Genomic DNA, 27,009 nt, shown 5'->3' with positions numbered 1-27,009 from the left:
TTCTGTACAGGTTGTAAAAATAAGGGGTTTATTGTAAGATTTCATCTATTTCTAAGAAGAAAGATACTAGACTGTAAATGTTGTACAAAAATTTAAATGATTTTTTTTTAAATAATAAAGTCTTGAAAGATTTTTTTTCACTTCTACACATTTTGTAAGTCTTCCAGCATTAGCCTAAAAGTAAAGTTTTGCCATTGCTTGAAGAAACTTCTTTTTCCTTCTTTGAGCAGCAAGCTGTAGGACTTCCTCAGGATTGCTGGCATTCAGCTCTGTCTGGCCAATGGCTTTTATCTTGAAACAAAAGAGGAGACACAACCAGCATGAGGCCTTCCAGTAGAGCTGTTTCATTTCAAGGCACTTTCAGCACTAGTTCCATGGGTGATTTACTTCTGCATTTATTTCCTGTATGCCCCATCACCCCACCCCTTCAGCCACAACTTTACAAAAGAACTGTGTGACAAAATTTAGACTGGAACTGAAACCACCTTTTCAGAGGTGATTTCAGGGGCAGAAAGACTCTCAAAAGAAATCCCAGCACCCTGAGTTAACTTACTGCTATCTGCCGCTTGTCTGTCTCGCCTCTTTTGTGGTGGAGATCTGAGGATGAGTCAAGAAAAGTCACTTAGGTAGGTAATGTACTTTTTCTAATCTGTCAACATCCAGTATGTGTGGTATTCCAGCAAAAGGATACATGTCAAGTACTCCAAGATGGTGACATCCCAGATGTATTCATAGTAAGAATCCATGGCATCATGACTGAAAGACAAGGCAGGTTAACTGACAGAGTCACATACTCTGTTTAGGCATCTATAAACTTTGTTGTAACATTTACCTGTTCTGTTCCTGCAGTGCCTTAAAAGCAGTTTTATAGTCTACTTCTCTGAGGAACTGGCACAAAATAGCCACCTGTAAGGAAAGACTTGAGTGATTCTGACAGCCTCAATTCCCCAAAACACACCTTCCATGCAATGCCTTCTTCATTCCACTCTTTTCTAGACCTAATCTAGACCTTGTTTCCAGGGCAAGCAAGTTCTGAGCACCTGAACACAGATGATTCTGACATGGCAGTAGCAACAGCTACAAGAAAAGAGGATTGACTCAGATCAGAAGGGAGTGACTTGGCTTCCAGGTTTCCAAATGCATTTAAGAGCTTTTAAAGCAGAGCCCAGTACAAGCCTTGTTATTTCTTAGAGAATGACTGACCCCATGGATCAGCAATAGCACCTGGAGTTATGAAAAACAAGACCAGGTTTTCAACACCACCCCACTGCTACCTTCTCTCTTAAAATAAAAAAGTCTGTATTGAAGGAAAGTAGGACAAAACACACCCAGACTACTACTTTTTACATTTTCAATTATGTGTTTATTTACTCATTAATTTTAATCCTATAACTGTCCTAGAAGCAAAGGTACCAAAGCTTACTCTACTGTAGATTGTATTTCCAAGGGAAGTTGAATTCAGTCTTTTTTAAATTTATCCCCTATATAAATATAAGCAAATGTTTTAGTTAATACCATGTTTCATCTCTTACCTGGGTGTGACAATTGAGTAAAGAGCAACACTTGATCATTCTTTTTATCACCTACAAAAAGGTTAAAAACAAAACACATTCCAAAATGCTTGTTTTGGAACACAAACTGCAATTTTTATTATTGTTTTCTTTTTTAATTCAAGGGACCACTTAAATAGCTATCTACATTCTTCTACCCCCTAGAAACTCCCAGGCTTTAGCACATCCCTCTTCATCACTATAGAGATTTTTCAGCACAGTAGGAGCCAGATGTTTTCAGCAGCTGGAGCTCAGGTGAGCACTGCAGCACTGCTGGTGAGGCAGGGCTGCTGGACTGTCCTGAGCAGGTCTGTCCCCTGCCTTCCCAGCATGTGTGGCTCTGCAGGGATGAGCCAGGGATGGTCACACCACACACCGATCGTGCTCTGGGCTTCTCCATTTGCTCTCCACTCCCCTGCTGTCCCACAGTGCTTTCCCAGCACACAGCTCTGCAGGCTCTATGAACTAAGAGAAAAGCCTTCTGTGATTCAGCAAAGGAGAAGTCTTGGGTTTTCTATGGCTTTCAAGCAACAAGCCAAAAAAGAAAAAGGAGCAGTGAGGCCATCTGTTCCTAAAAGCATCAAGATGTAGCACCTCACATGCTACAGGAAAGTGTGTGTGCTGGACAGTTTTGTCTCTACATAGAAGCAGGCTGCTGACTGAATCCAAAGAGAGATTTTTGCAAATCCCACTTAAGCTCACCTGATCTGTGTACACATCTGGTGGCACCATCTTATTAAAGAAGTCTGAGCATACAGCTCCTGCCTGTAGGTAATAGTGAAGGGCTGCTGAATACTGATTAGTTGCTGCCAAAGGAAAAAAAGCAAAATAAGGTCTCAACAGTAAATACAGCAGTTATTTAAGACTCAGATCAATTGCTTATAGAATTATTCTGATGTGTATCTCATAGCTGAATTCCACTAGGACAATGACTTGTGTTTCATTGTTTAAAAAGCATGGACACACAAAGTGGTTACACAGTGGTAGATGGAAAAACTACACAATCAGGAAAATAGCACCACAGACAAATTTTGCCTTTTGGAGATTACTTTTTATTTTTTCAGATAGTTGGTCTTGAATCCATCAACCTTAGATTGAAGTTTATCTTCAGTGAGCTTAGCACACATGGGGTAGTGGTTGGTGTGAGTGAGAGAACAGCACTCATGGCTCAGCACTACTGCACTCGCAGGAAGCCCTTCCTGAGCTGCTGCAGAGAAGGCAGCAGCCTCCCAGGGCTCTGTGGCAGAAGCAGCCTGCTTGCCCATGGCTGCTGAAACACAGACCACTGCCATTGCTCCAACCACTGCTCTTTCACATGCCAGCTTTGAGGCTCCCTACATAAATGTCCTCCTTCTGGGATGCTGCTGCACTTTGTACAGGCAATAAATACTGGAAAACAGGTTAACAACCCTGAATCACTCTCCCACATGTAACATGACAGCACTTAACACTGGATTAAGACTCCTCCTCTTACCCCAAGGGCTATAAAGCTGTAGCTATCCCTCATTTACAAACCCTTCCTCATTTACAAGCCCTTGATACTTCCCTATATAAAATACAGATCCTCTCCACTCTGCTCATCTTGTGCTCCACTGAAGCTGATCTCCACATTTAAAATCAACCACTGTTCACAACTTTCCATTCACTTATAAAACACTGAAGTGCTATGGTTTTGCACAATTACACCACTCAAGGACCAACTGCACTAGAAGAGTGAAGTTAAGGGTAACTGTAAAAGTTTCCCTTACCCTAAAAAGCAAGTCTGCATGACCTATCAGAAGCTCAGGCTATCTGTGGGCTTAGACACCTTCCCAGACAAATCCACCTACACCACTGCATCTGAAAATTTTAACCTCATATATCACTTAAACTTCTTTTCATAAAAGGAAATGCAAGGAGGGTTATGTCAAACACATTTCAGAGCAGCAACACACGTTAAACAGACACACTGGTTTCACTTACCAAAATAAATATCTGCCTGAATAATTAACCAGAAGTGGTTGTTTGCATTGATAGTCAAGGCATAGCTGACCAGCTCTTTTACTGTAATAGCTACAGCTTCAAAGTCCACTGATTGAAGACTAAAGGAAAAAAGAAAGAAAAATAATTCCTAACTTACTGCTTTGGTTTTTTAACTACTAACTTGTTTTCCCATCTAGTTGAAGTCCAAAGCACCTTGCTTCAAGTGTGAAGCATAGCTAACTCCAGAAAGAATTTTGTGTTGACCAAGACTACTGTTGTTACAATACAGTAAATCTGACTGAACAAATACAGCCTTCCCAGGCTTGAACTAAAAGCCAGAACTAAACCAGATTCTGAGATCCGAGCCCACAGAGCCTCTAAATTTCAATGGAGAAATACTGTTCAATCCAGTCAGAATAAATCAATACATACCATTTGCCACTTCCTATTTTGGCTATTATTCAAGCATACCTCAAAAAATATTAGTGATTTCATATTAAAGTATTATATAATTCATATATAGTGAATATATAGTACATTAAAGCACACAGATTTAAAAAACTACGTTTTTTCTTCTCTTTCTTCTTTCCCCTATCTCCTTCAGGACCATCTAACTAGGAACAAAACTCTCCATGTCCTCAAACCAACCTTCCCAGAGACAGCATGGGGGCAGTGATGTCTTTACATGGAGAAACCACACTAACAGTAACTGGGACCAAACCCATCACATACAGTATTTTGAAAAAAGTGTTTTTAATCATCATCTTACTTTGGGATAGATGAGGGCCAGATAGAAATGTGTTCTGCTGCAATATCATTCACAATGTCTTCCTAAGAGAAGAAAGATGGTATGAGAAGAAATCACAAGAAGAAACATTCGAGAAAACCAAGAAAGACTTTGATGATGTATACTAACCCGAACATTATGAAGTTTGACAAACAGGGACAATATTGTAGTTAGAACCAATGGTTCCTGTAGGGAAAAAAAAAATTCCCATGAACTGACAAAATTCTACTTTCTTCCCTAAGCTTTAAAACTATGTAAGAAGTTATGCACTCATTATAGTTTCCTATTGAAAGAGGACAATATTTTGTTAAGAGATCTGCAACATAACGACACTGCAAGAATATTTCCGTAGGAAGTTTTTAATTACTTCAGATTTTCCTGAATAACTCGTGGATATAAACTTTACTTTTGTTTCACACATCTTTATGTTGTTTCTGTGATTACTACCTAACAAGCTAGGTTTACTACAACTTTCTATGCATTTACAAACCCAGAAGCTATAAACAATTTCTCTCCTTCTTACTTCTGCTGCTTAGTATGATGCATGTAGCAGCTTCTGTCTCCCTCCAAAAGGAATGCTTTGCTTCGTGACAGCTGCAATAAAATACACTCCCAATGTAAACAGATCTCCATCAGAATTCAGGGTTATTTTTTTACAAGCTATTCCACACTGCTGTATGTCAGGTGTAGCAAACTCAAAACGTTTTTCAGCCATACAAAACACCCATATAACTGTTAGATTTTCTGGAATTTACCACAAAGTCCAGAAAAATACTACACCAAAAGGATGTTTTCATTAAAAACATATTTTCAACACCACTGTGACTTACCCGAAGCTTTTTGATGAAGGACAACAATTCACTCCTAAATTAGGGACACAAATACCCATGTAAGTAATCATCCAAAATAAAGAATATATGCACACTTAAAACACGAGTCAGTAGAGCAAATTCTTCACCTGTTAAAATACCCCTTCACCTGTAAGTTTACAAATGTAGGGCATGTAAATGAAAATGCTCAACCAGCCCATTCACTTTTAATACACATACTAGCAAATTTTACACTAAAAACAGGTTAAGTATGTTCTTCTATCAAGCTATAAAATTCATGAAAATCACAGAAGTCAACACTAACTCTAAAGGGGAAATCAACTGAACTGTACTGCAATTCCCCAAGCTAGGTTTGCAACAATGACCTACACACTTACAGAAGAGGGTACACAGTGATCACTTATAACATACTTCAGTTTCCTTGTAATGAACATCAGAAATTGTCACCATAGGACAATCCAGACAAGGACAACCTTTGGAAAAGTTTTCACTACTTCTTTTCCATAATAACAACAGAGTCACTGCCCTTTACTTGCACTTTTTGCTTGAATCAGAGGGATGAGGAAAGGTTCAGTAACCTGGAGTACACCTGGAGGGATGATGAAAGGTACAGTAACCTGGAGTACATCTGTACTCCTTTTCCTTGCCAGAGTACACAACTGGAAGCTATAGCACGTTGGTACCCCTACACCTGCCCCACGGCAGTGTAAGCAAATGCAGCTGGCCTTTAGCACACCTTGACCTGATTAGCTCAAGGAAGGCAAAGACACAGGCAGAGGTTTGACAGAGGCACCTTTCCCAAGGCTTTAATGTGGAAAGCTGTTCAATACAGTCACACAAGCCAAACTGTACCGTAGTTGACAACTTATACTTAGGCTCAGACTTCAGAACAGGCCAAGAACACTGGACAAATCAGAGAGTCCTGAATCAGTCATTTGAGGCTAAGGCTGCCAAGGTGTCTGACAGAGAAGATTCTTGACCAGAGTAATTTGATTTTCTTACTCTTTGCAGAGTTTAGCTGAATTAAAATTTCATTTCAAGATTGAGTAACATTTAGCTTTAGACTCAGAAACAAAGCTAAGTATAGATACCCATGCTGTGAGCTGTGTGCTTGATACAGCTATAAAAGTATAAAACTGATACACAATAATTCTATTCGCTGCAGGGCAGACAGCTCCAGCCCATCAGCTGTACTGCCCTCTAGATGCCATTGACTTTACTGGTTATAAAGGGAGCACAGCCATATACACGTCAGTTCCTGCATGGAGAGCTGCCTCCCACACACTCCTCTTCTGTCTCTGAAAAGCAAAGTCAGCACATCCCTACTAATATCCAACTCCCACAGGGGACAGGATTTTTACTCAGATCTTTAGCTGCTGCCATCATTCTGGTAGTGGAATCCAGACAATTTTTGATGAGAACAAGGGATCAAACAAACCATTCAAGCCATCTTCAAAAATAATTTTAGAAACCATACCTGTACATAATACCCAATGTAGACTCCCTGTGTTTTATCAAACTCACTCTTCCATCATTGCCACGTTTGTGCTGGTTGGATACACTGCAGATTTGTACAACGACCTCCCAGAGATCTTTAGCTGTGCGTCTACTTTCTTTGGGACCTGGCAGTTCCTTGCACGTAGCAGCCAGTAACTGGCCCAGCTATGCAATGCAACAGAAAAAATACAGGAACTAAGGCTTCTCTGCATATCATCTACAGCAAAGGAATTACTGGCCTTTAAAGTGGCTAAGCAAGTGATTTTAAATTATGAACTACAAAAGAATGTGACTAAATTTTGCAGCAGATAACACTGATGAAGAAGCTGGAAAACAGGAATTAAACAGAGCATTTTTCCATTTATTAGCTTCCTTGGTGTGTATTTCATTATTACAAGCTCCAGAAAACAAACTTACATAAAATCTAACCCTCATAAAATACCATTTTACAAAGACTGGCTCTTTAGAACTCAGTTAACCTCAATATAGTAATTAATCTTAACTGGAACTGGCACAATGTTATACAAAAAAGCTGAACCTCAGAACAGAAATTAGGAAGTATCATAGGTAAGCAGAGCAGGGTAAAAATGAACCTGTCCTGTAATACAACCTGCCTTCTGCTCCATGGCTTAAGTGTGAAGTAGAAACATTGCTGCAAAACAATTTTGAAAACAAAGTTTCAAAGAAGGCGGGGCTTGAATGTCTCCAAAAATTCGACACTGGTGTTGGGTTAAAGAACAGAACTTTTACAGTGCCTTTGGAACCCAAGTATTTCAGGAACAGAAAAGAAGCCCGACTTGAAAACAGATCTGCACACTACTCATGCCTCCTACATAAACCTAAGCTGAATTCCAGCTAAGAGGAGAGTCCTTTAGGAAGTGCTGCAGCGTTTCAGCCACTGATGGTAACCACATGCCCCTGATGGAACCAACCTTAGCTGGCAGCCAACAAGGGCCAAGATTTCACGTGTTCCTGCAGCACAGTTTCCATGTTTTTTGTCAAGTGCTAAACGTGTTTGTTGCTTAGCCCTACCATGTTCTACCCCATACTTAATTCATTACAGCCACAAAGCCCCACACTCTTGAGCAGAAGGGTACTTGCTTTAAAAAGTAGAAAATACTTCAACAAAAAAGTCAATTACAGTCTGAGAAAGCCTTGAGAATGAGCACTTGTTACCTTCACATAAGGATTAGTCTGAACCAGAGGTAATGGAACTTGCATGGTCAAATACTCGTTCTCACACCAGTTTAACAGGAAGGCAACGCATTCTTCAGCTATAACTTGTCGAAGCGGAATATCTAAAAGGAAAGGGATTCTTTGTTCAACTTTTTATTTTTGAGAAAAGAGTGTTGTAAAATGGTGTTGTATAAAAATAAGCATATCCCATTTCCTCTAATCAGCTGTTTTCGTTCCACAGCTATCACAGGAAAATATGATGCTTAGCCCGACGAGAGACCTCACATCTGGAAATTAGGAGCAACAAGGGTTTCACCTAATCACTACAGTACAATGCTACACTCTAATTGTGAAACCAGGAGAAACCTTAAACAACCGGCAAAACCCTTCAGGCAGAAGTGCAGAGATGTTTATACAGTTCAAGTCCTTTAAGTGGCACTGAATAGAAACTGTCAATGTTTAGCAACAGGTAGGCATCATGCTCACTTCCAAATTCCAAAAACTAATGAAACTTCTGAAGACTTACTAAAACTACCATCAAAGTCACTGTTTTTTCACTTACATACCTAAGCAGTTAACCTGCAATACAAAGTTATTTTATCTTGCTGTGGATTTTTTCCCGTTCTCTCAAGGTTTGTGCTTTACTGCATCCTCAAAAAGACAGTAATGTACTTACCAGGTACTCTCATTTCCAAATATCCTCGGACTCTGCTTATAAGATCAGAAGGAGGACGCTCTCCAGAAGCACCAGCTCCAGCTTCGTGAGTGTAAATGTCCAAAAGCAGCATTTCATTCAGCATGACCTGACGGAGCTTTGGAGAGAACTCTGTCACAAGCTCCAAGCAAGCAGCAAAAAGCTGTTTTGCATGGACAAAATCCTGCAATAAAAATTACATGCATTAATGATTCCTAATGAATTCATAAGGGAAAATACTACAAGCTAAAGTGCATTCAGCTCTATCTTGGCTGAACCAGCCTTGGCATCCATTAGCATCAGCATTGTTCAAGCATCTCACAGCGTCTACTTATGAGTCCTTTGGACTTGCTATTAAGAGTTCAAGATCTTTTGAAAACAAAACAAGGAGTTTAAGCAAAAACATGCTAGAACCAACTACTGGTATGCTTGGTACAATTCTGTTTTAGCTGCAGCTTAGCAAATTTGTCAATTACAAGGAAAATAGAACAGCATTCCAATAATTTCCTTATGTAAAACACTTATTCAAAAGAACAGCACTTCATTTCAGTAAATCAAATCACCACTGTATGTAGATGCCACATGATCCAGAACAACATAATCAAAACTTTATATGAATGAAATTATCTCCAGGCCCAACTCACTGGAAAGCCATTATCTTTGCTCTGCTGATGAAACTTGTGTCTGAGGGACAGAAATATTTATCCATTACACAACACATGGAACTTGTTACAACACCTCCCCCACCACCAAATTTCTCAGTTCTTTTTCTAAAAAAGGGTCTTTAAAAATTTCCATTTCATTAAGATTCAATTGTCCAAACCAACCAGTAAGCTCATATGGCTTGCTCACCTTAATGGCACAGCAGTGTAATCCCTTTGCCATCAGGATGTAGACCAAATCTCTAGTCAGACTGTCTTTGATTCCTAAAATAACACTGCCGTAAACATTTGGTACTTCCCACTGGGAGAGAAATGCATAGGATATTTGCACAGAAACAAGTTTTAGAATTCACATCACTGCTTGAAAGAACACAAACAAACCCCAAATACTGAAAATGACTGCCAATTCCTGTCTTTACATCCAATCACAAATAATGTATGGCTCATTTAGAAATACAATAAAAACGCCCAAGTACCCATCGCTCACACTCTGAATATGCAATAATTAAGGGGAGGAACAAAAAAAAGACAAGGAATCTTCATTTAAACAAAGTCTTCCTCTCCCCTGCTTCCACCTTCTAATGACAGTGAGAAATTTAAGCTGAAACAATATTGCTATCTAGACAGAACACTCAAAGCACAAGCTATGAGAACATCTTTTCTCATAAGGAAAGCTTGTGATACAGCCAGTAATTCCTTAAAAAAAGGTTATAGGTTTTGTTGTAATACTTTTCACATAGAATGTGAGTTTAGATATATATCATCATTCTTATTAATCCACTACTATGCAAAGAGGGAAAAGATAAGACACCCTGAGGATCTATGAGGAAATGTTTGTTGGTCACTGCAGTATGATACCTAACCAGTCCTTGAATTATAGTCTCTTGTGAGCACATGAACTAAGTTACCTTATTAGAAATTGTCCAGAATTGGCGTTCTGAGGTCATACCATGCAACTCGATCAAGATCTGGCGAATCCTCCAAGGATCCACTGACAGTATGAGCTGATGTTCAAGCTGGCCAATATTGACACTTGCTGAAGCTGGAAGTAAAGCAACCAGGTCTTCAGCACATTTCTTCTCAATGTAGATACTTCCAATTCTTTAGTATATAACATTTCAATCAGAACATGGTAAGAACAGCAGATATATCATACTTTCATGGGTCCAGCCATTCTTTTGGGCCCTTTGACAAACCCTGTGCTACCTTCACCCTGACCTAAAGGGGCACTTGCAAGTCCCCTTCCTCACTCCAACAGCTCTGGGCACTCTTGCTGCAGCAAAACAATAGATTCAAGATCTTCATTAAGGGTGTTCTATACTGGTCTAGTGAAAATACACACTGTCTTAACTAGCTAAAGTTACTGCAGGACTGCATCAGAGCAGAAAAGTTAAGGCCTTTCCAGCTCCAGCCACCACCTGGCACCTCCTGTTAGCCTTGACCTGTGCAGCTGCACAGCCAGCCAGCTGTACCAGGGAATTTAACTGGTTGAAAAGATCTGTGGTTTACTTTGGTAGGTTAAAAATTTCATTCGGATGCCACTAATGGTCCCGCTTACCACATGGCCACGTCATCATTAATGTACTTAAGTCCAGAGGCAGGGTTCCCTTTCTGGGAACAGCTCCCACAGCCACATTTTGTTCAACCCAGTGCCATACTCTCTCACTCTATCACCGAGGACACATTAATTTGAGCTTATCTATTACACTCACTTGAGATACAAGCAAGTAACAGCCACCTTCTTGAACAAGCAGGACACGCACCAACTAACAACAGGAAGTACTCTCTCTAAAAACATTCTAAACTTTTTTGAGAACAGACCTGCACTTCGTAACCTCAAAGTTTTCATGATGGAAACAGGGCACTGTCTGCTCGTAAGTTAATGAAAATGCTGTGAAAGTTACCTGGGATATCATAAAAAGAAGTCACAGGTTTTGTGCACAGATTGATTCGAGGAGATCTCTTCCGCATCTGGTCAATAAGCAGCTTCCGTTCATCATCTTTCAGCAGTTTTATGAAAAGCTCATGAGATGATATCATGAAGACAAACTGAAGATCTTCCATGCCCAAACACAAGTTTCTAAGCAAATAAAAATGTTAGTACATAAGCAGGAAAAAAGTTCTTATTTTTCCAGTTATAAGTTCTTGAAATATTTATTGTGCTGTATTACACTGCTTGCAAATTCATGTTATCTTAATATGGGTACATACTTGAGAAATGCTGCCATTCTTCTCTTCAATTCTTCAGAAGCACTTTCCAAGTTTATTGACCCTGAACAAACCTGGAAGAGAAAACAGAAAATAACTAAGCAACCCCCTTGCACATTTATGATATTTAGTTACAGCCAGTGCTACTGACCAGCTTTCTGTCTCACAAGTAGTAACAGCCAGTAAGCCTCTATTTCAAGCAAGGCAACAAAGTTACAGAATCATGGAATAGTTTTGCTTGGAAGAGACCTTAAATATCATCCAGTTCTTAAAGCCCTGCCCTGGGCAGGGACACCTTTCACTAGACCAGGTTGCTCAAAGCCCCATGCAGCCTGGCCTTGAACACTTCCAGGGATGGAGCATCCACAGCTTCTCTGGGCAACCTGTTCATGCATTTCACCATCCTCACTGTAAAGGATTTCTTCCTAATATTTAATCTGCCATTTTGAGTTTAAACCTATTACCCTTGTCCTGTACCACAACAAAATGCAAAACAGCTTTCTTCTAGTTCCCTTTAGGAACTTGAAGGTGCTCCAAGATCCCTTTGGAGCCTTTGCTTCTCCACACTAAACAATTCCAACTCTTTTGGCCTGTCTGTTGTTTTTACTTTGTAGAGTAATTTTTGAATCTGCTCAAGTGCTGTTGGATGGGAACCAAGTGCAGCATTGCTGGGTAGTTACCCTAATTCATCTGGAATCAAACCAGTATTTCTGTTTTGCTCTGTGTAACCTTGTCATGACTGAGTTACTCTAATTGTAGAGATGAGACCAGCTCTCAAGGGTTTCTTGTAAGCCAAAAAAGTAAGATAAGATTGGACTGACAAAGCTTGATGCAGAAATGTCAGTACAACTGTGTGAAATAAGACTGTCTCTGTAAACCTGATAAAAGCTATTACCATCACATATGGATCAGTTTCCTTCAACCTGTACACAAGATAGGATGTTTCAGACAGCTGTCATCTTCTGTCAGACATAATCCACATTCCTTTTTCCTACTGCTCTGGTACACAGAAGCACTGACACCGACTGCCACACAAGTTCATTTAGCACGTGAGTTTAAAAATGAAGTATTTCTAAGTGCAAAATGATAAGATTCACTTATCATTTGGGGAGTTGGGGTTTTTTTAAAACCAGAAGTTGAAAAATAACTAGACAGCTGAATTTATCAGCTTGCAATAATTTTTTTCAAAGTACATTTCAGTTCCAGTATGAGCAGTTGATGTAAGCTTTGACTTGCTCTGCAGCAGAGAGCACTGTCAAATAATTTTTGCCACATACTTGAACTGACAAGCAAAAGAACTAGGCTCAAATTAATAAAAGACTTTAAAATAACAGCAAAGCAATAAAATTATTAACTTTAGCTTAAGCAATACTCAGTTTCCTAAAAAGTTTCACTAAGGGTAACAGTGTAGGTCTCACACATAACAGTAACTCAGGATCACTTTACCACATGCTAACTTCTACATCAAAGCTGGTAAGGGAAAGGTGGTCCTCCTTCCACAGGTACTTTTTCTACTCATTCTGTCTGTCTTGGAGAATTTGATTCTTTGTTCCACTAAAACAAATATTCAGCAATATTGCTACATAATTTAACAGTGTCAGGAATAGCTGTGATTTAAAATACAAGCTGAATCAACAGCTCACCACTGGATCCTCCCTGACAGATGGAAACAGAGCTATGAACAACAGATGCAGAACTGATCACTGAGTGGAGCTGTACTAAGTGCAAACAAGTTGAATAATGTTTGAGAAGTTACCTTTCTCTGCTTCAGAAAGCAGAGCATCACTTGCAATAATAATAGTTGCACAGGGAAAGAAATCTCTCACTAAATACCATTTTCACTTGCAATTTCAGATTAATGTTTTACCTCAAGAAGGAAGTCTATTTTCTCTTTGCTGGGTTTCAGGAACAGTTGACAAAACTGAATATCAATTATTCGACCTTGTAATACATCGCAGACTGTGTTGCACACACAGACTTTGAAACAGACTTCGTCCAGAGCGTCATTCCTGCATGAACACAAAACTGAAGATCACAGGACAGCTCTGACACATGAAGAGTGGTATCACAGCAGGTGGAAAAAATTTTTAAAAAATCAGGTAACTGTTAATGTTCATGACATTTTTTCCATATATGGCCACAGTGCGATACAACCAAGGAGCTGTGGTGTGATGTAAAATATAATTTAGACTATTGCTAACAGAAATGAAGGCTGCTATTTTTTGCGTGTAAGTAGTTTTTTGTTAAAGGATTTTACATACTTTCCACCAAAAACATAACTAATGAAAATTGCTCTTCATCATCACTGGACATTAAAAAATGATCAATGTCTCACCCTTGCTGAGCTTTTTGGAAGAGTTCTCTCAGCACTGATTGTCTGAACTGTTCAGGTAAACTGAGTGTTAGGTTATCTTCAAGGAATATCTTCACTAAGTCCTGCAACAAAAACAGCTGGAATAGTCAATGCATAATGCAAAACAACCAGACAGAAAATTATTTTATCTGGTAAAAATAAGGAAACTAAGAGAAGCATCTCACATCCATATTTAATACTAAAATTAATTGATCAAAAAGGAATCAAGTAACAAAAGAAGTTCTTTATTATCAGAAAAATCAAAGAAAAAAAAAACCCAAATAAACTTGCATATCTAAGTAGCAACAGTCTCTGAAACCCAAGGAATTAGAACCTGAGAATTCACTGAAAGAATAATTTTCAATACCCAAAGAATTACCTGAAAAGCCCTTATCTCAGCTGGCAGGAATTATTTAACATTGTAGGGAACCCAAGATATTTTAATCTAATATCAACCAGATTATGTTATATTCCTAAACAAACAGGATTTAAAACAGTATGTAAATGGTTAAACTGGCATTTAACATTTCTTAAAATCCATACCAGTTCAAGTAGAAACCTCCACAAAGAATTATAAAAATCCCCCTCAAATATACATGGGTTTGTTTAGGCATTGTACCTGATATTTGCCAGATTTCATACAGCTGTGGATTTTACTGTATGGAGTTGCCTGTTGAGATGCATCATCAGAAGATGAGGTGAGAACTTCACAAGCTTGACAATATCCAGCTAACCGTTCTTCATCTATGGTAAAATGAAGCGATGATGAGCCATTCTGAAAAGAAAGAGTTACAGCAAATCTTAGTAGCCAAAGAATTATGAAAGATATGCTTAATTCAGAAACAGAGACTCACAATTTCCCCAAATAACAGCAAAAGATCAAAAGAATGTACACGTACACACCTCATTTAAATAAAAACTGGAATTCTGAAGTTTTGGAAATATGAATATGAAGTAAAATAAAAAAGGAAGCCTACTGTACTTATAAATTAAGATGTAGTTTTTTAAAATATTAGAACATAGACAATCTGATTTCCGAGGAAAGTTAGATTAACAATAAAAACAGGAAGTGTTGTATGGTTACCTTCCTCAAAAACACATCATCACCACTGACACAGGATGTGCTGTTCAGTCAACTTAGTATTAGCACTGGAGATGGAATTTCTGCATCAATATAATTTGTGTAAAAGACTATTCATTACTGCAACCAATTAATACAATTTCAAACTAGGCACAACATGAAAAAAAATACTCTCAAAACTTCAGGAAGTTTTTTTTTTTTAACTTTATGTACCATTAAGAGTTACTAAACTGCTAAAGAAGGAAGCAATAATTTAGACAAGGTTTTTTTTTATAAAACAGTTGAATGCATATGCTAAAAGAACACTTCTTACCTTTGCAATCAACTCCTTTGTTTTGAAAAACTTTTCCTTAGCCTTTTCATGAACAGCTGCATTTGTAGATCCTTGTTGGAAATAGATTGCACCCAAATCATAGCACACCTGCAAATAGCACTGATATCAAACACAGTCTTGGACATCATGTTCCAAGTCAAGATTAAGTATTTCAGCTCAAATGTTGCATGTACCTTAAACTACTCCTACTTTTATCTCATTTAACAACATACAGTGCACACCTTACCCCACATACTTCAATTGCTCCCCCTTTAACTGCAATCTCAGTCTGAGTAATTCTGCACAAGCATTACAAAATTAAAGAATTATTTCTCTATAATCACTGAAAGCAATGCAATAAGCTGTCCCTGTCATATAATGGGTTATTTCAGGGGATTGACAGGGCAAAAGTGAGAGGTTAGTGGGAAGTAACAATAGTTACAATGATTAAAAAAAAGTTCTATTAATGTAAAAATGAAGCCAGTATTATTTTATTGCGTTACAAAAGAAACCAACAGACAAACAAAAAAACCCCCAAACTGAAAGCAACACAGGGAACATTAATAGAAAAATCTGTGATTTACCTCAAAAATATTACTTAACACTTTTTCTAAAGAAACAGATATAAACTGAAAGCTTTAGTACAAATTGTGAACTACCTGGCACTGTATCTCCTCTGCACTGATTTTCAGTCCAGCTGTGGAACTCTCTGTTTCTCCATTCACCATACCAGGTTCCATGGCCAATAAATCCAGAGTTCTTATAGTATGGACATAAAGATCTTTGTTTAATTTAAGTGCTCCTTCCAGGACCAGGATGGAATCAGTAGCCTGCTCCTTCAACTGTAATAGTTCAAATACATTAAAAGAATTAACCTTTTGGTCTTGAGTTTAACTCTGGGTTTAAGTTAATGCTACATTTTTAACAGTTCAGTAAAAGGATAGTTTTTAAAAAAGTCCTTTAAAAAATTCTACATAAGGTAGAATTGGCTTTTTTATTTCTTGTACAATAAAGACATTTATATTTACATGTAAATTTGAGCAAAAATAAGAAGGGAAAAGAGTCTCACCACTTTCAAAATATTTTCAGTTAGCTCCTTTTCTTGCTGAATATGATTCATACTGCAAGTTAGACACAAGAGGTCAAGAGTTCAGTTATAAGGTAGATGTGCACTTTATTTCATGTTCTAGATCACAAAAATTCATTCATGCTTGGTTTTGCTTAACTCTATTTTGAACATCAAAATGCAGGACCACTGACTGCTCTTATCTATCTATATCTGAAATACAGAACTTTATAATTAAAAGATAGCTTTGTATGAGAATGTGGTACAGTAAAACAAAAAGCTGCAAAGTTATCATTGCCTTTTTTAACATCAGATTGCTAATACCAATTCAATAGCAAAACAATAATGAAGAAAGCTTCCATAGCATCAAGTCTCAAAGCTTCAACATTTAAATCTTCTCAAATATGTCAGGGGCAGAAGCATGTTCACATGTTTATGTAAAAATTAAAAGTATTTTCCAATTATTTTCTCACACTGATTTTTTTTTTATTCAGGATCAGACTCTGATACATATAGGAAAATATAAGATCTATAGTAAATCAAGGAGGAGGAAGAAGAGTATGTTTAATCAACATATTTAACAGACTGTCAAACAAGTATGGTATAATGCTTAAGTGTAAACTTAACATTATGCATATGAAAAGCACCACTTAGATACTTCAAACTTTTGGAGAAATCTGTAACATAAAAGTCATGGACAAGTTGGTACTAAAGCCTCACAGTTTCTAGAAGGCAAAAAGCAAAATTGATTTTAAATTACAAATTGTTGCCTAATGAAGCAAATACTTCACTATTTCTAAGGTTATCATACACAATGCTTCCAACTGTTGTAATAAAACAGGCATATTAAGCAAGCTACTGAAAGTAAAGGATGCAACAAATGTACCCCATCTAAACTAAAGCATAAACATTCTGCCACGGCAAATTGTCATCTCTATTCCTCTCATGATTTTACATGCCATGACAAAGTCACAGAGATTATAACACTGACAGAGTGGAACAACAGACAAGTATATGAACATATGCATCATATGTATCTGGAAATTTCCAGTATATGACAGGAAAGTGAGAATATACTTGAAATAAATCCAAGTTTTCCATGTAACAACCAGACATTTTAAGAAACTGTATGTTATTAACATAATTTAATTCACTAAGAAATTACATTCCTGATTACAAAATACCTACGACATCCAAATTAATTATATCTGTAACTTACACATTTAACTGAGGTGGACCAGGCTTCACTTGCTTTACAGGAAAACTACTTTGAACGATGGTCCTTATGGCCCTACACAGGGGAAAAAAATCAAGCAAAGAATGGTATTAGCCTCAGAAGTGTAATAAGCAGATTACAGGCCTCTTGATAACAGCAGTTTACCATTTCAGAAACATTATACCATTAGAATACATCCTTTACTCAAGAGCACATGTAGCAGCTAAGAAATGCTCTTATGTCCATAAAAAGCTGAAAGATGAAGATTTTTATATTTATAAGGAGAGAGTTCAAATCATTATCTTGACTATTTTTTTAGGGAAGAAAACCAGCTCTAGAATAGCTTTTCAGACTCAGCTCCTTTACCATAACCTAGCAACAGATCACAACACTTATTAGTACTTTAGGATTCTTTCTCCTTCTACATACAATTATACAAATAGAAGAAAGCACTGCTTTGTTCCATAATGATTTTATATTATTGCCATGTAGTAGTTTACCATCTGTTGTAGAGTAGTATTGCCATTGCAGTGGTTGGGGGTAAGCTGGACAGATCTACATCCACATGTTTAGTTCCTGGGGGAACTTTGCTGATACACAGAAGTTCATTCAATAGCATGTTCAATACAGGAACAGACAAGCTATTAAAAAATAAAAGACAGAATCAGATACTTCACAGAGTAAATCTACATATGGAATGTTAAACAATGTACACTACTATTCAGAACTGGTTACTGAATACTGTTAAGTACTATTCAATACTTATTCAGCACTTGAGATCAGGTATGTAAAGCAGTTACCAGTATAAACTGCATAAATTAAGCCCAAGAGGATGGGCCCAAGCAGTAGTTCAACTGTCCTGACAGCTGAACTGCTACTCTGCACCACAGAGGCACCATACCAGAATAATCCAGTCACCTGTAACAGCACGACCCAGCCAAAAAGAAGTTCTTTCAAAGCAGCCCCAGATCATACTCCTTCAAAGTAAGCAATCCTATTTCCATCACAAATGAAATTTCACTCACATAAAGTGAAGTTAAGACTAGGAACTTTTTGAATAGTGGTAAGTACAAGATACATTAGCTGGGACAGGACTCTCTTTAATAAAATGAGAAGACATGTAGGCTGGACTGCACTGCTCCAAGCTTTTGTGGGATAATTTAACACAACTAAAATACTATTACTAATTTAGACCTTATTTGAAATTAGATCTGAGATTAGATTACTGCCAAAGTACCTTTGATCTTCTGAAAAATTTGCATGCTTTGCAACAAGTATTGAAAACAACCAGTGAAACTACACTTTTAGCAGCTAAAGCCAGGATTTCTGTTTAACAAATTTTAGGTCTTGTGTTCAATCAGAAGCATTCTACAAGCAGTGACTGAGGGAACTGGGAGTGTTTAGCCAGAAGAAAAAAAGGCTCAGAGGGGACCTTATCACCCTCTACAACTCCTCAAGAGGAGGATGTAGCAAGTGGGTGGTCAGTCTCTTCTCCCAGGCAAGTGACAGGATGAAAGGGAATGGCCTCAAATTGTGCCAGGGGAGGTTTAGATTGAATTTTTGGAAAAGTTTTTCACCAAATGGGTGGTCAGCCAATGGAACAGGCTGCCCAGAGAAGGGGTTGAGTCACCATCATACCCTGAAGGTACTTAAATAATATGCAGATGTGGCACTTAGGGACATGGCTTAGCAGTATCACATTAACAGTTGGCCTCAATGATCTTAAAACTCCTTTCCAGCCTAAATGATTCTACAATTCCATGCAAGTTAGAATCAGGGCAATTATTGTCTCCTTAAGATTTTACATAAAAATTACAGATAAAGGAGGCAAGAGACTCGTGTGAATGAATAAGGAACTTCTGCCATTACCTAAGTGCAAACAGGAAGCCAAGTGTAAACAAGAATCACTTGGATACAATCCTGTGCCATGTGTTTTGGGATGACCCTGCTAGAGTAGGGAGGTTGGATCAGATGACCCACTGGGGCTCTTTCCAACCGTACCCATCCTGTGATTCTGTGAAGTGCAGCTCCCTAACATGCACAGCACTGCCAAAGTGAAGTAGGTCTCGACTGTTCTAGCTCATCAGACGATTTTTCAGCTGAAACTTCCAAAGGAAAGATCCTGGGGTCTGTCTATTTCAACCACAGTCATTTCAGTGACCTAGTTCAGAGATACATGGAGTTATTCACATCAACAACACTGGAGCAAGAACTCCAATTTCAAGCATGTCAGAATGAGGAAACTCACACTAGTTTTGTCACTGAAGAAAATATAACCTCCAATTCATCTTTATGAAGCATACATGTAGATATCTTATAGTCTAAGACATGCTGTTTTTCCACTCTAAACACTGTTGATTTGTTCAGACACACTGCCTTTATCAAAACTGTTTTTTAACTTACAGCTAAAACTATATTTCAATTATCACACCCAAAAGGGAGTAAGACAGATTTCCATTTTTTAAAATAAAAATATCAAGCCACTTCAATTTAGTAAACTTAGCATGAAGATATAGAGACTGTACCTTTTTTCTAATACATCCAAATCCCACTTCAGATGAGCAGCAACTTTGAGAGCAAGAAGTTTTAGAATGCGGTTTCTTTTGTTATCAGGTGGTGGCTGGACTTGGTTCTGTTCATTCACTGATGGTTTTGAAGCTTGTTCCAAGAACTGAACAATCAGCTGCACAGGTGGCGGGTCTGCAAAAAAAACCACAGCTACTCCTCAAATTCTTTATAAGCCCAGAAATTAATTTTTTTTCCCCAGCTATGAACACAGTTCTTTTATCCTTGGTGTTATAGTGCTGACATTGTTACCTGGTAGATTCTAATCCCAAATGGTGTCCTGCATGTGCTGACTGAAATCAGACTATCAACACATCTTTGTTTAACATTAAAGTTCACTTGACCGTGGTAACCACACTCTCGCACTTTTATTTATTTTCACTATTTTGTATTAATTATGTTTTGATACTTGCATCTACTGAAAATAAATCTGCCTAATGAAATGACAAGATATAAAAACGATACATCTACTTATAATTATCCTCTGCACATAAAATACACTACAAGCAATTGCTGGTACTTCTGAATACATTTAGAAAATACGTTCAGATTGGTCAAAAAGCAGCATCAAAAAAACCACCCAATCTCTCCCTGACAATAAGATAGCCAATACCTTTCAGCTGCTGAAAACAAGAGGCCAAACCATAGCTATTACACTCTCACTGAACTTTGTGAAACATAAAGCAAGTATTACCAAATTACTTAATTCATTACAAAGCAGAGTATAAAATCTAAGCGAAGATCTAAGATAGATCACACTTAAATTGACTTTCTGTAGAGGCAACACTGGCCCAGGTTTTCCTGTTCCCTCCAACTCCTCGCAGAACTCGGGCGCTGAAAAAGATGACTACCACTTACGACTGTCGAAAGATCAGGTAGTTTTAAATATGGCCACTTTCTTTTAATACATCAGACAAGATTTCTATTTATTCCTGGTCCAGAGAGCAATTTCAGCACTGAACCTTCCGAAGGACTTCAGCTCCTGCCACTAACAGGACTCCAATGGCAGACAACCAGCTGCCACCTGCAACGATGTGCACAAGCAGCACTTCCCACCGAACTAACAAACTACACTTCCGCACACAACATTCGCATACCCGAAAGACAAAGCGATCTACCAGAAAAGAAAGACAGAGAAATGGAGTTACTAAATAAGAAAGATATAGCGAAATGAGAAAAACCGCGTTACTGCCGGCGGTAAATGCCGCCGCACGGCCGCGGGCAGCGCCCGGCTCCCTCTGTCCCCCGCTCTCCAGCAGAGCCCCCGCACTGACGGCTCACAGCCCCCGGAACGGGCCTGACCCAGGAGGGGCCGGGGAGCGGGGCCGGGCCGAATCCGAGGCCGCGGGGAGGCGGCGGCCAGCAGAGCACGCACCGGGAGAGGGCTTCTGCAGGTGCTGCTCCAGCAGCGCCTCCTCCAGCACGAACTCGAACCACGATGTCTGCGGCGGCGTGCATGGCCGGCTGGAGGTGGCGGCTTCCCGATCCGCCGCCTCCGCGCTCATGCCGGCCGCTTGGCAGAGAAGCCCTCACGAGACCACTCACCACCGCAGCCACCGACGGCTGCACAAGATGGCCGCCGGCCGCGCCCCCTCGGAGGCGGCCCGCGCAGAGCCCGCCCACAGCGGCGCGGTGAGCGTGGCGCCCGTGGGGCGGCCCTGAGGGGCGGGCCTGTCGGCTGAGCAGCCTGGCTCCCTTATGGAATCGGTGGTTTTCTTTCCGGAGTCACTAGTTCGGTGCATATCCCTTGCCTATCCCCGCAGCCGTCCCTCTGCCTTTGCGTCCACTGCGGTCGTGTCCCCGCAGTGCTCCCTGTGAGCCCTCAGGCCGATAAATGGCTCGCTCTCCATGCTCCTGTCCATGAAAGGATAAAGAAATTAGGACCTTGATCCATGGGGGCAAATTTAAATCATGGAATCCTAGAACGTTAAGGGGTTGGAACGGAGCTTAAGGATCACCGAGACACAACCACTCCTGCCGTGGACAGACACCTCCCACCAGACCAGGTTGCTCAGAGCCCCATCTAGCCTGACCTTGAACACTTCCAGGGTTGGGACATCCACAACCTCCCTGGACAACCTGTTCCAGTGTTTCACTATCCTCACAGCCGATAGGAAAGATGTCTAATGTCTTTACAAATTATTCGATCAGAAGATTATTTAGGAGATTTAGGAGAAATGGGTGTTACTGTCTTTGAAATGGGTTTCTAGGAACATCAGGCTGCATGGGTTTGTGACAGAACCCAGGCGTTTTGACCAGACATTTTGAATTCCTGAACTTTAGGGTATTAGGAGAAATGCATCTGTGCAAAGACTATTGCAGAGCCCAGATGGTCTGAACTTTTGGTGTATCCACAGAACCTAGACAGTCAGAACTCCCAAACTTTAGGGTAAAACGATAATACAAGTTTTTGGGGGGAATATGTGGTAGGTGGTTTGGGAGGGCTGTACATTCCTAGTACCTCAGCCAATGTGAAAATGAAGAGGACAACATGTGGTCGGGAGTTTAGGATAAAAGGAGGCTGCATCCTCCAAAACCTCAAGAGAGACCCTGTGGGGGATTGGCCTAGTTAACTCTCTCCCTTTATTAGAATAAATTTGCAGGACTCCTCTGCCTCCTTTATGGACATTGGCTTTTCATAACGTGGCTTTTATGCACACAGTTAAGAATTTTTTCCTAACAGTTAACCTAAATTTCCCCTCTTTCCATTTGTATTAACTCTTCCTTGTGCTATCACTAGAGTTCCTGACAAAGAATCCCCCTCCATCTTTTCTGTAGGCTCGCTTCAGATACTGAAAGGCTGCTATGAGGTCTCCACACAACCTTCTCCAGGCTGAACAGCTCCAACTTTCTCAGCCTGTCTTCATAGCAGGGATGCTCCAGTCCTCTTATCAACTTCATGGCCCTCCTCTGGACTCGCTCCATGTCCATCCTCCAGTAACAGCTTCCAGTGTTATTAAGGTGTCAGTATTTGCATGACAGTCCATGTGCAACTGTGCTACTCTCTCAACTGCAACTAGCCAGAATCTGGTTCTGAAGCTTTTCAGGTATCCCTGTTCTTAGAACATACATGTCCTGGGGAGAAGCAGGTTGACTAGCAGAAGCTTTTATCTATTTCATTAATTGGCTGAGTTTCTGTAATACTTTACCAAGAGAAGAGTTCACAAAGGCTGCACAGGAGGTTTGCAATGTAGATATATGATTACATACAATAATATTACAGTATTGGAAAGGTTTTTCTCCCAGAGGGTGGTTGGGCAGTGGCTACCCAGGGAGGTGGTTTCAGCACCAAGGCTGGCAGTTCAAGAAATGTTTGCTTTCAGGCAAATGGCACAAGTCTTGGGGCTGTCATATGCAGCCCTCAGTTATAAGCATTCTTGCTTATAAGTGACCCAAGGAGATAGAGGAAAGTTCTTCTTTCTCACCTTCCATGAGGAGATATGTCCATTACATGTCCTGAGTTCAATGCAATTTATCTTCTGTTGCGCATGTTACTTTGTGTGCTCGGTTATTTGAGGGAAAAAATTAACTACTGCTTCAGCTTTCCTGAATTATTGTTAAATGCATCCAAATGTAAAATGTTCAGTTTCAGAATATGAATTACAAAACAACCCTCAGGGAGATCATAGTCTGTTAGCATGATTTTTAGCACATCATTCAAATTAGTCTCTTTTGGAAGAGACAGTTTACCAATAATTATGCTAAGCTTTACTTGATACCAAGTTCAGAAGAGGCAATTTAATAAAAAGCAATAAAAATGTATATCCACTTCATGTAAATGTTGTACGAATTCAACACTTGGAAGAGTCACCTTACTGAAGTTCTGTGGCTCAGCAGTTTTCATTTGCAGCAATCACATATGTAATATCCCTTGAGGTAAGAAATGTTGTAGTTTCTTACCACAGTACACATATATCTTTAGAAAGGAGGAAAAATTTACATTAAACAAGATGTGGCTATATACATTATACCCACGATATTTATTTTTTATGACTTCATAAGAACAATCAGTGCCCAGCCATGTGAGGTTTTGGCATGAAGGAGTGGCTTATGGTGACTCGTTCTCCATATCTTTCTAATAAATATTACTAATTTAGTGTCATTTACGCAAATAATTTTATTAAATGAATGCAAATTGTTTCATTCCGTTCACATGGTACTTTTGTTCAGTCCATTTTTGATCTAAACTGTTTGTTCTAATAGTATCAAAATCTTTCCTCTAGGTACAAAACTAATTTACATTTGCATTCTTCGTGCCTAGTAAAATAATGAAGAGTCATGAAAGATCTAATTTTAAAGCATTAATAATAAATCAAAGCAAGTGTCAAGACTTTGATAAAAAAAAACAAACGTTGAGTATCATGGTAATTTAAAAATCCCACTGAGTTGAAAACAGTTAAAAAAACCCTTGGTGCTTCAGAGCTTACAAGCACTCTCTAAGCACCTATTAACATTTACACATCATGCCATGCATTGGGAGCTGCCCAAGAGGGGGAGCCCCAGCTTCAGAGAGTTTAAGAGAGAAAGGGAAAGAACAAGGTGATTTGCCCATGGTCACAGAGGTGAGTGTTCAAGTCAATTTCAGGAACTTCTGACTCCCTTTTCTCCATACTAAAACCACTCGTTTTGTGGAGAGCAGGAGGAGGCAAAGGAATAGAGGCTAGGCTTCCCATGCTTTCTGTGTCGAGGAGCCCAATCTTTACAATGACTGTCCTGATTGAAAGAATTCAATTCCACCTTTTGCCTGGATGCCCTTCTAGCTTGTCTTCATACTTGCTATCAGCTCTTCTGTTTTCCAGCAGCACACTTTGAAGAAGTGTTCCATGTGAAAAGGAAAGTTGGACATAAAAGTTTACTGAAAAGAAACTTTTTCCAGGTCTTACAACTGCCTTTTAGAGTGTAAAATTGTCACAAAGTCATGTTCACAGATGGGATCTTGCTACTCTTTTCCCTTGGTACAGGTAGTTAGAAAAAGTGTCAGACAGAAAAAGTCCCACAGTGTTGGGCAGACTGTGAGTGAGGTGGTGTGTGTCATGTCACGGAAGAGCAGAGTTTAGGGGGACACAATAAAAGCTGACAAGAAAGAAGAAATTGTAAATGTTTTAGAATTAACATTGGTAATAATTATTTCACAGTCTAAAATTAATTCCACTTTAAAAAAGAATGCCCTATGCATTGTTACCTGCTGATAGGTTTCACATCAATACTAGGGAGAAAATAATTCAAGTTCTTGCATCCAGGATAATTCTAGTAAGTCACTGTGGTCTACACAAATAAAAAAGGATATCATAATACTATTCTATAACTATCCTACATTCCTACAGATTTCTTTCTGCAATCCAAAGAAAAAATACTACTGAAAAAATGGCAGAGACTTCATATTGTTCTTTCAGAAGCAGTCTGAAGAATGCAGTGTCCCCAAGCACACTTAAAACCATGTCACAGCCTCTTCTAGCAAAGAATCACCAGATTTCAAGAAAATTCATGCTTTAGAAGTCTTTGCACTTATATAACGAAATAGCTTTGTACAGTGCATATAAAAAGATTATTCAGATTATCACTCCTGGGAAAAATGAGTATATCATGCTATTGTACCTAAAAACTTGCATCATGTAAGTTACTTGATGTAACTTATATATAAAAAAGGGCATTTTGAAAAGTAGTGTCCATATGTCATGACAATGTGTCAAAGTTCCTAACTCTGGTTATAAATTTTCATTTGAGACTGCATAGAGTTCTTTAAGCTTCTCAAACTTTGATCCCCACTCTTGGAGGCAATCGTAATTTAGATCTTCATCCCCACTGATGGAATCTAATGAGCTAAGGCTCCCTGCTAGAGAGCATTGCCCTTCCAAGCAGTAAAAATGAATAGTGTCAGCTGGAAGACTCTTTAGATCATTGTCTGCATCCTGTATGATTTGAGAAACATATTTCTTGAAGTCTGGGATGCTGGCAACAGCTGATATTGATTGCTTTTGATGTGCATGTTTTGGGATTGAGTCTCTTTTTGGGCCAGTTGGTGTCCTGGAGTGTGGAGCAGCTGCTCGCAAGGAGGAGCGGGGAATTTTGTGGAGAGGTTTCTTCAGTTCATTTATATTGTAAGCATTCTGGAAACAAAGAGAATACAAATATCAGAGGGAAACAACTCAAAAGGAAACGGATTAAAAAAATGTTTTACAACACAAGGCAACACTAGACTGAATTCTGTGAGTTTTCTACAAGCTGAAGAAGAGAGTGCCTAGTTCAGAGGACTGAGTTCAGATCACACCAAATCCCTTTGTGTAATGATCATTTTCAGCTAAATCAACAATGATGTGTCCAGAGCAGCTCCCTTGAAAGTGGGCACACATGACCAGCATCATTAAAGGTACAGATGGGGCTGAAATAGAAGCCTCCCACTTAAGAGGACTTCAGGTTAAAAAAAAATATTTAAGAAATAATAAGTTAACTTATTAACCTTAAAAAGTCTGGGAAAGGAAAGTAAGGAGATGTTGGATTTGCAAAGCTGGATTGAAGCTGCATCATACCTGGTCATGTTCTCCACCTCCTTCTTCATTATAATTGAAGACATTTTCTCTAACATCCTCCCAGCTTTCACGCTCTTCAGGAATGTGGTAAATTCCTCCTTTCCGAAACCCTGAACTTCCCCACTGACTCCACACTGTGTAGGAAACCAAGAGTGCTGGAAGAAATAAAGACACATATTTGTTATATGATGTATGACAAGGTATGTTGCCTGATAAACAAGTAGTTATATGATTCCTGAGATATTAAATCAAGTCTTAATTTGACAACTAAATTTGCAGGTAAGAAATTAGTATTATTAATAAATAAACAACTAAAATTCATGAATGTAAAGAATAATCTATGTATATTACATCATAAACTTCATTAAAAGGGTATTTTACTTACCTAAAGGAATCCATTTAAATAGAAGGCATTTTGGCCAATCTCTGGCCTTTCACCAATCCTGAGTAAATAAGATACCCAAAGTAAGTAAACCACTGTTTTAATGAAGGTTACAAGTGTAATATAATCATGGAGTCTTT

The 27,009-nt window shown here is 39.0% G+C and overlaps 2 protein-coding genes across 3 annotated transcripts in view; both read right to left on the bottom strand.

Moving 5' to 3' along the window:
- Nucleotides 1-78: 78 nt before the first annotated feature.
- On the bottom strand, nucleotides 79-21,549 carry INTS8 (integrator complex subunit 8). Of its 2 annotated transcripts, XM_009086965.4 has the most exons (27): nucleotides 21,336-21,549; nucleotides 19,921-20,095; nucleotides 17,896-18,036; nucleotides 17,399-17,470; nucleotides 16,183-16,234; nucleotides 15,773-15,955; nucleotides 15,114-15,221; nucleotides 14,339-14,494; nucleotides 13,702-13,802; nucleotides 13,234-13,375; nucleotides 11,370-11,440; nucleotides 11,063-11,238; nucleotides 10,067-10,200; nucleotides 9,349-9,459; nucleotides 8,479-8,680; nucleotides 7,803-7,924; nucleotides 6,607-6,791; nucleotides 5,130-5,163; nucleotides 4,429-4,485; nucleotides 4,282-4,343; nucleotides 3,513-3,631; nucleotides 2,253-2,356; nucleotides 1,533-1,583; nucleotides 833-906; nucleotides 692-756; nucleotides 554-597; nucleotides 79-291 (listed from the first exon to the last, which is right to left on the bottom strand). In XM_009086965.4, exons 1-27 carry the CDS (start codon nucleotides 21,463-21,465, stop codon nucleotides 175-177), a joined length of 2,988 nt encoding a protein of 995 aa, XP_009085213.1. In that variant the 5' UTR covers nucleotides 21,466-21,549; the 3' UTR covers nucleotides 79-174. The 2 variants fall into 2 exon arrangements, with proteins under 2 accessions (XP_009085213.1, XP_018767637.1); XM_018912092.3 differs by lacking the exons at nucleotides 79-291; nucleotides 554-597; nucleotides 692-756; nucleotides 833-906; nucleotides 1,533-1,583 and adding an exon at nucleotides 1,595-2,015.
- A 2,518-nt stretch (nucleotides 21,550-24,067) lies between these two features.
- The window catches only part of LOC103816442 (neural-cadherin-like), a 41,332-nt gene continuing 38,390 nt past the window's right edge, over nucleotides 24,068-27,009 (bottom strand). The window contains exons 31-32 of the mRNA XM_050971592.1: nucleotides 26,488-26,642; nucleotides 24,068-26,067 (exon numbers count right to left, since the gene is read on the bottom strand). Of these exons, the coding sequence (XP_050827549.1) occupies nucleotides 25,666-26,067; nucleotides 26,488-26,642 (557 nt within the window). The 3' untranslated portion in view covers nucleotides 24,068-25,665. The remainder of the gene's footprint in view (nucleotides 26,068-26,487; nucleotides 26,643-27,009) is intronic.

This window comes from Serinus canaria, chromosome 2 (assembly GCF_022539315.1).
Source record: "Serinus canaria isolate serCan28SL12 chromosome 2, serCan2020, whole genome shotgun sequence".
Taxonomy (NCBI): Eukaryota; Metazoa; Chordata; class Aves; order Passeriformes; family Fringillidae; genus Serinus; species Serinus canaria.
This window is presented reverse-complemented; position numbering and strand designations above follow the sequence as displayed.

What these genes read in the sequence shown, in the direction of transcription:
- INTS8 (XM_009086965.4), bottom strand. Translation starts at nt 21,465, where the DNA reads ATGAGCGCGGAGGCGGCGGATCGGGAAGCCGCCACCTCCAGCCGGCCA. An exon ending in ATACTACTCTACAACAGATG is followed by an intron (nt 17,471 to 17,895) that starts GTAAACTACTAC and finishes TCCCCTGTGTAG; the next exon opens with GGCCATAAGGACCATCGTTC. An exon ending in CTGAAAATATTTTGAAAGTG is followed by an intron (nt 15,956 to 16,182) that starts GTGAGACTCTTT and finishes GAACTATTACAG; the next exon opens with TTGAAGGAGCAGGCTACTGA.